At 34.5% G+C, this 12,120-nt stretch overlaps 1 protein-coding gene across 1 annotated transcript; it reads left to right on the forward strand.

The window, feature by feature from the left end:
* The first annotated feature begins 18 nt into the window (after window positions 1-18).
* LOC124362177 (zinc finger protein 501-like) lies at window positions 19-11,882 on the forward strand. Its single transcript, XM_046816431.1, has 2 exons — window positions 19-384; window positions 11,214-11,882. Exons 1-2 carry the CDS (start codon window positions 19-21, stop codon window positions 11,865-11,867), a joined length of 1,020 nt encoding a protein of 339 aa, XP_046672387.1. The 3' UTR covers window positions 11,868-11,882.
* The last annotated feature ends 238 nt before the right edge of the window (window positions 11,883-12,120 follow it).

A 12,120-nucleotide genomic window follows, 5' to 3' on the forward strand; every position in this document is an offset into this window, starting at 1 on the left:
GGGATAAATTACTCTATTATGATGGGCGAGGACACTAACATATCAAATAGTAACGTGATTAGCCCTTGCGTAGAGAGTGCTCATATCCTGCAGGGAGAAGTCATTTTCAAACAAGAGCAAGACACTGTGTGTACTGTTATTCTGGATTCTTCTTCAGATATGACGTTTATACCGATATTGCCAGTCTCTGAGGAAGTCGTGATGTACGACGGCATGCAGGGTGATGTTAAAGTCGAAGTAGACGTCTGCTCTGAAGGTTACCAGGAGATTTATTCCGAAAGTTATTCTCAACAAAATATTCAAACAGAGATTAACAAGACGATACAGAAACCTACCCGAAAAGGTGTCTATTCTTGTAAGATGTGCCCTAAAACTTTTACACAGGTAAGAGTGTAACGCATGTTGTCTCTAATGATTGAGTAATATTTTTAAACATTCATTTTAAGTTGTCACAACATATATTTGTTTTTACAGTGTTCAAAATTGTTATAATTTATATCAAAATTATAGTAGATATAAAGAATGATGCATTGTAACACAAACTTGTACAACTATTGCTGATGTAAACTGTTGTTGAGTTTTTAAAGTTTATTTAATTATGTAAAAACTAATGAGTTCAAAATAGTATAAAGAGGAATAGAAGTTACTAAATTGAATAAGAAACTCTTTAACACCTAGAACATATAAATCGACTAAGAAAGTATGTACATGTAAGTTTTTATTTGTCATAATGCACTGCAAAATTTTCATTGTTTATACATGTTAATGACATCATTATGACAGTTAAATCCCATTCAACTCAATATGGGAGTTTGTACAGTTTCCCAATGTAACAAATTCTCTTTGTACCCTTACGATTTGTTATATTGAAACTCTGTTTACACTTTGTGGAACATTATTACTGAAGCAATCGCAATGAATGGCTAGTAGTGTAAGACACAATGATGGTATTGATAACATTGTGGCTAATTTATAGTGTCCACCAATTCACAAGGAAATTGAACTCTTTTATACTTGACACATTGTCAAAGGAATCACAATGATTGGCTAGTATCAAAATCAGTCTTTATTGTTACATCAACGTTTATACGTAGCATTGCTATAGAAACAGGTAACATTGTCATAAGGTAATGCAATAATGATACATACACATACACTTTCATACATATGCACATTACCATTCACATATACATATAAGAGGTCAAGACAGCGTAACAAATTTAATATAATCTATGTTAAAATACAATTTTAAAATTCAGGATCCATCAAATATTCATCAATACTATAATAGGTTTTCCGACAAAAAATCTGTTAGTTTGCTTTTAAATGTTTTTGAATGGATTAACCCTTTCCGGGCCAGGTGGCAATATATTGCCACTATAGATCGCTTCTGAAAAATGCCAGGCGGCAAAATATTGCCGTCGGTGACATATGCGACAAGTGCCAGGTGGCAATATATAGCCTCCTTGATATTCGTCGTTTTCTTAAATAAATACGATGTCAAATGATTAAAGTTTTATGTTTTTTTATTCCCTGGTATATTTGTAGATAATTAATATGAATATCATTTTTATTTTGGAGGTCTATGCATTTTTATTTTGTAATTGTCACGTGACATTATCAGCTGACTCGATCTTTTGTTGTTAATTCTTTATGCTTTAGTGTAATCGTATTATTGTATGCTGGATTCTTCTTCATTATTTTATTTTGTGGTTGTAAATATTAGTAGTGTTAATTGTTACGTGCGTAGCTATTGTGTGTAGTAGTTACAATGACTGACAATTTGCTATATCACGGGAGTGAAATTGTAAATAGCACATTTTGTAAATAGAAAAAGTGTAAATAAATTTCAAATAAAATTGTGTAAATATTTCTTGGTAAATAGTGTTTTTTAACTGTATTGAAACTGTTTATGGATCCTACAACCATCTGTTTACCGGTACATCCATAATGTAAATATTTATTTTAAGTTTCTTGCAATGTAAGAGTCAGTTGCTTTAACACTTATAAAATGTTGTGAAGTACAATTACAGTAGAGTCCCGGTAATCCGAGGTGAATGGGACCGAATGTACCTCGAATTGTGAAGAACTCGAATTATACGGAACACTTTGAGAAAAATTGGGTTATAATTAGAACTGAAGGCAAACAAAAGAAATATGCTTTTATTACAAATACAAGCATTAAGAAATTACTTACAGAGGTCCAAAGATGCAATGTTTACTTAAAAAAACTGTCTAGAGTTTTTTGTTTCACCACACTGCAGCGTTTGCGGGCAGCCATGTCTCCACCGCTGAAGCAATAACGTGTCTGCCGCTGTCGCCTCTGCTTGCTGCTCTACGTAGCGCAGGGCCGCATCCAGTGCCGCGTAGCCGTCGCTGTGAGTCATTGCCGGGTCTGTCTCCTGCACACTTTCTTTTTCCTCACTCCCGTCCGCTGTCATGTCTGTGACCATCTCAACTATGGTGTCGTCTGTTGTCTCTAACTGTTCGTCCCTACTCATCCACTCTCCAATATCAGTTTGATTTGTCCCATTGCAACCAGGAAGTCTGTTTATTAAATTTATTAACGGAAGATCGTCATCTTCATCATCATTTTCAATTTTACACACTCCGATTTTCTTCCATGATTTCTGGATTGTTTCTGGTTTAATTTCGCTCCAAGCTTCAGCGATCCAATAAATTACATCCTTGATTGTGACTTTTTTCAGGAAATCTTTTATGGTTGCCTCTCCTTCAATTGTTTGAAACATTGATTGCAACAAACGGCGTCTGTACTTTTTTTTCAAAGTTTCAAGTACGCCTTGGTCCATAGGCTGAATGAGGCTGGTCACGTTCTGTGGCAAAAACATCGTGCGAATGCCATCGCATTGCAGTTCCCCTTCATCTGGGTGTGATCCTGCGTTATTAAGTGTTAAGATGGCTTTAGAGGGTAGGTTGCTTTTCTTCAAAACTTTTTGGTTTCAGGAGCAAATTCACTAAAAAACCAGTTTTTAAACATTTGTTTGTCCATCCATGTGTTTTTTTGGTTTGTATAAGTTGCTGGAAGCGTTGAAATAGACATGTTTTTAAACTCACGAGGCTTAGCAGACTTGCCAATGACAATTAGTTTTAATTTATGGCTTCCCGACGCGTTTGAAGCATCTAGCACAGTCAGTCTCTCTTTGCTTTTTTTGTGACCTGGAGCAGCTTTTTCCTCCCGTGAAGCTAGAGTTTTTGATGGCAAAGTTTTAAAATTCAAACCAGTTTCATCACAGTTGTAAATCTGATCAGGTGTTAAATTTTCACTTTTAATAAGATTTTTTTAACTTTTCACAGACTGAACAACTGCCTCGGAATCCGCCGAAAGTTTCTCCCCACAAATTTCTAACTGCCTCACGCCATAACGTTTTTTACAACGGTCAAGCCATCCTTGCCGTAAAATCTTCCTCACCTTCATTGATTTCATTGCGAAAGTACAATGCCTTTTCCTGTAAAATAGGTCCGGAAATAGGACAACCTTTGTTTCTTTGTTGACAAAACCATAAAAATAGGGCCTCACTAGTTTTTTCATACTCTGCTTTCTTCATAGACTTCCGCTCTTTAGTACACTTTTCCGAGCACTTTTCTGATGCAAACTTTTCAATTTTATCGCGATTCCTTCGCCAGTCACCAACTGTCACTTCACCAACTCCGTACTCGGCAGCTATTTTTTTTAACGTTTCACCTTTATCAAGTCTTTTAAGAGCTTCTAGTTTTGTTTTTATCGTTACAAACTTGCTTTTACTTTTTGAACTCATAGTTCACTGTACAATGAACACATAAACACTTCAGAAAATACTTTTACTAAAACTTAATATTTAGACAATAAGTACTGTACGTTGTAAATAACAGACGGGTAAGCGCACTGCGATCGTAATCTAGAACAACCGTACCGCAGTCGAACGTGATGAGCAACGGACTGATTTATTTTTAGACAATACGGGGCGCGATGTTCCGTGGCCTTGACAATAGGGTGGGGGTGGGGCGATGCAAATGAAGTGGCACTGATGAGTCAGGCTGCCGGCTTCTCCAAGTAGCCTAGCACTCAGTTTACAGACATGCGCTCGAGTGTGTTGTACAAATATGTCAATATCACATTTTATTTTTTTACATGGTTGGCTCGGATTTAACGGAACCTCGGACTATCGAGACTCGAACTATCGGGACTCTACATTATGCGTATTTATACAAAATTTGTCATAAAAATTTATTTATAAGAGAAATAACACAATTTTCTATGGTTGTTCCTTTCTAAATGTACAATATAATAAAATAACTTCCCACTGTAAAATTATTTTTCCTTTTTTAGTTATTTCCAAAAAAAATTAAAAAATAAAATTTGTTTATGTAATCTATTAAAGCATTATTTTTTTAATTTAAATTACTTAAAACTACATTTATATATATATTTTTTTTTTGATAGTATATATCTATATGAGTAATTTGGTGCAACTTTTAGGTCATTCTCTAATTTTTATGAAAAATTATAAATTTTAATCTAAGAGATTGCAAAATTGCTAATTTTAGCCTGGCAATTTTGACTAGTTACAAGAGGATATGAGATGTGAAAAAATTTTGCAACATCTCATATTTGGTTCTGGCCCGGAAAGGGTTAAATGTTTATATTTTTGAGGTAACTTATTGTATAGTTTTTTTGCCATGTGTATTGGAGTTTTTTCTATGAGGTGCAGTCGATAGAATAGATATTGATAGTCGATAGATATGGGATATTGAAAATTGGCTTTAAATCTTGTATTGTAATTATGATCAAAGTTATCACTTGATAAGCTTTCAAAGTTTGATTGTACTGTTAGGAGGGTTTGCAAGAAGTTCTAAATGATGAAAAGGTCATTAATCTTATAGTTTTTTTTTTATCTTAAAAACTTTATCGAAGTCAGAAGATGACTCCCAAAATTCAATACCATATTGAATTATTGAAAAAAAGAAAGAGTAGTAAATTATTATTCTAGTTTCCAAATTATTTGAGTTTCGCAACACTAGCATTTGATAACTTGCCGAGTTCAATCTGCTAATAATATTTTCAATACATTTTTTCAAAGAAAAGTTTATATCCAGATCAATACCTAAAAATTTTACGCTATCACATAATTTTATTTGCTGGCCATGAAAAATCACATCCTTATTATAGCCCTCCTTTAATTGTGCCGAAAATTTAGTAGTTGAGTTTTCTCTTGATTTAATTTCAATCCGTTAACCTGAAACCAGTATGCCAATTCATAAAAAGCTTGATTTAATTTATTCTCCATTTGAAAGTGAGAGTCGGCTTTAACAACTGCGGTTGTGTCATCTGCATATAATATAATTTTTGGTGAAACATTTTTAGGTAAATCATTAACGTACAGAAGAAAAAGTAGAGGTCTCAAAATAGACACTTGAGGAACGCCCACTTTAATTTCTTCCCAATGAGATTTAGATTTTACACTATTTACAAAAATTACAGTTCTTTGAAATCGATTAACTAAATAAGATTCAATCCACAGGATTGATCTATTCGAAAAACTGTACAGTTTAAGCTTTTTTAAAAGGAAATTATGGTTCACACAATCAAAAGCCTTGGACAAATCATAGAACACACCCATGGTTCTCTGTGACCCATCCAAAGCCCAAGACACCTCATTTACAAGTTTATTAATGGCCCCTAATGTATTGTGACCCTTCCTAAATCCGAATTGATCACAAGTCAAAATTGAATTAGATTCCAAAAAATTTGTAATTTGGTTTAAAGTGCTAATTTTTCAAATACGAGGTGTGTCCAAAAAGTATCCGACCTTGACGTCTGGCATGAACTGACGTTACTCGGCGGCAACGGCAATCTGGTCCCCTTCAGAGTACTCCCCTCCACAAGCCACTACCTTATTCCAACGCTCCTCCCACTTCAAGAAACACTCCTTAAATTCATTTTGCGGAATGGCTAACGGGTCCTTCATCGTATTTTGTTTTGTTTGTTCGACATCGTCAAATCTTTTTCCTTTCAAAGGAATTTTAAATTTCGGAAATAGCCAGAAGTCATAAGGAGCTATGTCAGGACTGTAGGGAGGCTGTCGTAATTGGTTGATGTCGTGTTTGACCAAAAAAACGTTGAATAAGATTTGAGGAATGAGCTGGCGCGTTGTCGTGGTGCAGGATCCAGTCACGACTTGTCCACAGTTCAGGTCATTTCCTTCGCACTGCATCTCGTAGCCGCCTTAGGACCTCAAGATAATACTCCTTATTCCCTGTCTGGCCTCTTGGAGCATATTCATGATGAACAATGCTGTCCTGGTCGAAAAAAAACTGTCAGCATTGTCTTGACATTGCTTCGACTTTGTCTTGCTTTTTTCGGCTGTTGCTCTTCGCGAGGTTTCCACTGTGAAGATTGAGACTTTGTGTCAGGCTCGTAACCATAAACCCATGAATCATCACCAGTAATAACTTTTTTAAATACCCCTGGGTCATTTTTTATCAAATCCAGATTGTCCTGTGCGATTTCAAGTCGACAGTTCTTTTGGTCTTCTGTCAGTAGCCGAGGAACAAATTTTGCCGAAACACGGTTCATTTTTAAATCTTCGTGTAAAATGTTACAAACTAACGATTTTGGTATTCCTAAATCTTCTTCCAGCTCTCGGACAGTCAATCGACGGTTTTCATTAATTGCTGCATTAACACGTTCAACATTTTCAGCGTTTCTGGCTGTTGAAGGCCTGCCAGATCGGTCATCACTCTCCACTGATATGTGGCCATTTTTAAACTGCCTAAACCACTCTTTTATTTGTGTATCGCCAATAGATACGTCACCATCAACTTTCCGTATCATAGTAATCGTCTCTGATGCTGAATGGCCAAGTTTTTGGCAAAATTTAATGCAAATGCGGTGCTCAACACGTTCAGTCATATTGAAATGCGACGCACACACACGGCAGTACTGTACGGAACAGAGCGCTGTGACTCACTGAGTGACCAGATCGTATTCAATGCCTAATATGGGAAGGAGTAGGCTCGCCCCTCCCCTTCAATAACCGGTTCGAGCCCGTCGGTTACGCCGCGGCTGTCTACTAGTCGGCGGTCGGATACTTTTTGGACAGACCTCGTGCTTTAGAAAATGATGGCAGTATTGAAACTGGATGCAGTATAATAATCTGGATTTTGTTTTTGCCCTTTTTTATAGAGTGGTTTTAATTCAGCCCATTTCAAATTTTTTGGAAAACTACAATTTTTGAGTGATTGATTAATTAAAACTGATAAAGGAACAGCTATACCATACATTACATGTTTCATTACGTCCAGACTCTTTTATGAAATTAGAATTACACATTTGCTTGGATTTATTACAGACATTTTTGACCATATTTCATCCCACCCAGATGATTTTTTATTTTTTAATGATTTTATCACTTTAACAACATCATCTGATGACACATTACCAAAATTAAACTTAAAAAAATTGATATTCAAGATCAGTTTGTGCTAAGTGTAGGGCTTTTTGTTCACAAGGTCGAGCCTTAATTTCTGGCCAATTCTGAAAATTTTTTGTTGAAGAATTGTGCAATTTCCTTTCCATCTTTAATAACCCTACCACTATCCAACACAACATCAGGAAAATTGTTGATTGATTTCTTACATCTAAGCTCGGATTTAACTACATGCCAAGCAGGTTTATTTTTATTTTCAGACTCTTTTATGAAATTAGAATTATACATTTGCTTGGATTTATTACAGACATTTGTCCATTTTTTAATAATTTTTTACATAATTTATAAAATTTAGATTGTTTGACTGTTTGGCTAATTTACTAAGCTCCCTCTTTTTAATGCTTGAAATTTGAATTCCTTTTGCTATCCATGTTTTATTTTTGGATTGTTTGGTTTTGTTAGCAGAGAATTTTAATGGAAATGATTCTTCAAATATATTTTGGAAGCAATTAAAGGAACAGTTGTCAGCAAAAGTAAAATTAATTGAAACATTCCACTTAGTGTCTTTTAATCTACTGCTAAATCTATAAAGAGCTTTTTTAGAAAAAAAATCCGTCTTTTTACTCCAAGTTTAGTATTGTCATTATCGGAAATAAGATCTTTAGAAATATCTAAAAAGACTCCCCTGTGATCCGACAAACCCAATTCCAAATTCATTGTCTGAGATTCAAAGGATGACTTAAATTTAAAAGTTAAAATATTATCAATACATGAATTTGTATTAAATGTAACCCTACTTAGTGATGCAAAATGTGTTTTAAAGCCGTATGATTCAATCAGAGAAAGGAATTTTCAAATTTCTGTTGTGGTTTATTTGTTATTTCCATTACATCTACATTAAAGTCTGATGCAATATAAACATTGTTTACATGGTTTTCTTTACCTAAAAGTTTTAACAAAGCCTCAAGCTTATTTAAAAATAATTTGAAATTTGAATCTTCTGGCACTCTCTAATTAGAAATGGTAATTATAGGCCTTTTTAAATTAATTATTTCTATGCATGAAGCTTCAAAAACTGAATCCAAATTATAAATGCACAGATCTTCTCTGGTTTTAAATTCAAAATTATTCTTCAAAAGAATACATGAGCCTCCTGATAATCTCTATCTCTACAATAAAAATGTGCCAGAGTATAATTAGAAAACCATTTAAAATGGTAACACTATCCCTACTCAACCAATGGTCATTTAAACAAATAATTTCAATATTTGAATTTTGTAGAATTATTTCTAAATCAATTTTTTTTATCCAAGTATTGGATATTTAAATGTAATAGCCAATTATATTTCTGATCAATTTTGGCTTCCTTACAAATAGTATGAGGTGGTATCAGAAAGTTATCTGACAAGGTCTGCTAATTTTTGTTTTCTTACCTGGCCTATTATTGGCTGTTGTACTCTTTTAAATAAGCCCCATTTGAGTTGATACAAAGAACCCAGTGTTTTTTCAACTACTGGAAAGTGTCATATAACAACTTTTCTGGAAAGCTGTTGAGAACTTCCTGCGTTTTTTTCTTATGTCTTCAACACTGTCAAAACGGTGACCTTTCATATGCATTTTCATTTTAGGGAAGAGATAAAAGTCACAAGGAGCTAAAGCTGACGAATAGGCAGGTTATGGAGCGGTAGCTATGTTGGTTTTGGTCAAAAACTGTGTTGTTTTCATGGAATCGTGAGCTCTGGAGCATTGTCGTGATGCAATAGCCAGTTTTTGTCTTTCCACAAATCAGGCCTTTTTGGACGAACATTTTCCCTCAAACACCTCAAAATGTTACAGTAAAAATCAGACTTCACTGTAACACTAGGTGCCACAAACTCACAATGGACAATGCCCTTTATGTCAATAAAACCACGCGCATTGGTTTGTTGCATTTCTTACTTGTCTTGCTTTTTGTCTTGGTGATTGTAGACTGTTTCTCACTGATGACTGCTGTTTTGTTTCTGAATCCATAAAACCAAGTTTCATCACCAGTTATGGTCATGGATATGAATGTGGGATCATTGCACACATCAACACTGTTTCTATTCAACACTCAAAAGCCAGAGCACAAATTTTGTTGACAACATACGTAGATTTTCAGCTAAAATTTCTTAACATCTTCCATAGCTAATACCGACACTACTATATAAGTCATTTATTGTCTGATGACGGTTTTCATGAATGAGGTGTCAAATTTTCCCAACAATTTCATTTGCTTTGCTCGTGGTAGGCTGTCCTGAACGATGATCATCTTCAATTCATGTTCTGCTACCCTTGAAACGAGTGTACCACTTAAAAACATGTGTTCTGTTCAGTAAATGTTCTTCAAAAGCTTCTTGAAGTATTGCAAAAGTTTAGTTGGTGATATCTTAAGTTTAAAGCAAAACTTGATGCAATCCCGTTTCTTTAATTTATTAGTCATCACAAAAATTGTTATGTAATGATATAATGATAATTATACAACTTGTAGACATAAGCTGACCACTCACAACAACAGAACTCGCACAATGACTCTGCGGCTGAGGCTACTGGCACGCCAGCTTATATAGCCAAAAAAACCGAAGTCCGCGAACATTCTGATACCACCTCGTAGTGTATGACACAGTGATGTTATTAATACCATTGTGGCTAATTTATAATGTCCACCAATTTACACGGAAATTGAACTGTTTATACTTAACACATTGTCTAACATTATTACTGAAGCAGTCATGATGAATGGCTAGTAGTGTAAAGTACCACGATAGTATTGGTACCAATGTGGCTAATTTATAGTGTCCACCAATTTACATGGAAATTGTACACTTCTTAACCTTTAGAACTGAGTAGGTCACTTAGGGGATTGTTGTCTGAGCTCGGGGGCCATTACGGGTGACCAAGGCAAGGCAGCTCTCTATGTTAGATTGAAGAATTATCACCATGTCCAGTTGGTCGGCCTGTCAGTTTCCACTATATTGAGCAGTTTCAAATTTTATATTTATGTATAGCTGGAAAGTGCTGTTATCTTGGCCAAGCAAAAAATTAAATTTATATTTCACAATTTGTACCTCATACTGTAGTAAACATGTGTTTTTTGCTTTATTATGTGAGTATACAGTATAGTTTGATTTAAATAGAAGTTCATTCAGTGGAACTACATATCAAAATGTAGAAAAAATCTGTATTCTGATATTAGAGAGCTACTTAAAGGTGAATCTTTATTTTTTAAAGAGGATGTACAGTCAAAAGTTTGTACTTTATTATAACATACTGAAATGTCCAACATCAGACGGCCCTCAAAAACAAAATATCATTTTGCAAACATTATACTTTTAATTTACATTTAAATAGCAAAACCACTTTTTAAAATACATTTCACTTGACACTTATCTAAGAGATGTGGCTGTATATATATTGGATTAAGTAAGAGTTCTAAAATTCCATTTAAATTTAAGATAGTAAAGTACACGGTTTCGCAGGTGCCAAGTTGATATTCGAAACGCAGTTGAACACTACTTGTGATCTGCTGAATACTTGACCTAAAATCCTTTATTTTCTGGATGAATTGTGTTAGTGCTTCTACAGTAATGGAGTATAAATTTCCATTACTTTATTTATTGGCTTTTTAAATAGCAAAAAATATATAGATTTTTGGTTTATTTAATTTTTGACAAGTGCTGTAACAGCTTTTAAAAACACTTGATTTCTTGTTGGTGTCTAACTCTTTTAATAGTTGAATAGACAATCTTCATCTTTTTTCTGTTTCAGGTTGTTAACTTGGTTACTCATGAACGTATCCACACCGGTGAGAAACCATTCAAGTGTAATATTTGTATGAAACCTTTCTCACAACAACCCAATTTGTGGAAACACATGAGAACCCACACTGGAGAAAGACCTTATCAGTGTAATATATGTAAAAAGCGCTTCACTCAGCAAGCAAATCTCACGAAACACATTAGAATTCACACCGGCGAACGTCCCTACCCTTGCCAGTACTGTGGGAAACGCTTCACACAGCAGGCAAACTTGACCAAACATGTTCGACTCCACACTGGCGAGCGACCTTTCCACTGTCGATTTTGTACAAAGACGTTTGTGCAACAATCTAACCTGGAAAGACACGAAAGAACACATACTGGTGTGAAACCATTCCAATGCAAGATTTGTTTTGAAAGCTTTGGACAGAACGCACATTTAGCTAAGCATGTCAGAACAGTTCATAAATTCGCTGTGAAATCCGTCTATTTAAAAGCACCCACCACTAAATGTGAAGAAGGCATAACTACTACAAATGATGAGAGACAACACAATCCTACTGTTACTGTGGTTGATCATACTGAAGGAACTACTTCAAAAAGATTAGGGATTCCAGTGTTATATTGTACAAAGACTGGAAAAATAATAAAAAGAATTGATTAAATTTAGTGAAATAAATTTTGTTTTTCTTTCAACCAGCCACCAAAAACAGTCATAGTGCAAATAGTAAAATATCAATCAATCAATCAAAATTCTTTATTTACATGAACATAGAGAACAGTAATGGCGTCGTTATTAAAGATTTGTACATTTCATATCTTAAAATTGGATATACAATAATAGCTTAGTTGAAATCAGTCAAGAAGATATAAATAGGTAACAGTTAGAGTTGAAAAAAGGTAATGAAGCTAAGTTT

This window comes from Homalodisca vitripennis, chromosome 5 (assembly GCF_021130785.1).
Source record: "Homalodisca vitripennis isolate AUS2020 chromosome 5, UT_GWSS_2.1, whole genome shotgun sequence".
NCBI lineage: Eukaryota > Metazoa > Arthropoda > Insecta > Hemiptera > Cicadellidae > Homalodisca > Homalodisca vitripennis.

What these genes read in the sequence shown, in the direction of transcription:
- LOC124362177 (XM_046816431.1), top strand. Translation starts at nt 19, where the DNA reads ATGATGGGCGAGGACACTAACATATCAAATAGTAACGTGATTAGCCCT. An exon ending in GCCCTAAAACTTTTACACAG is followed by an intron (nt 385 to 11,213) that starts GTAAGAGTGTAA and finishes TTTCTGTTTCAG; the next exon opens with GTTGTTAACTTGGTTACTCA.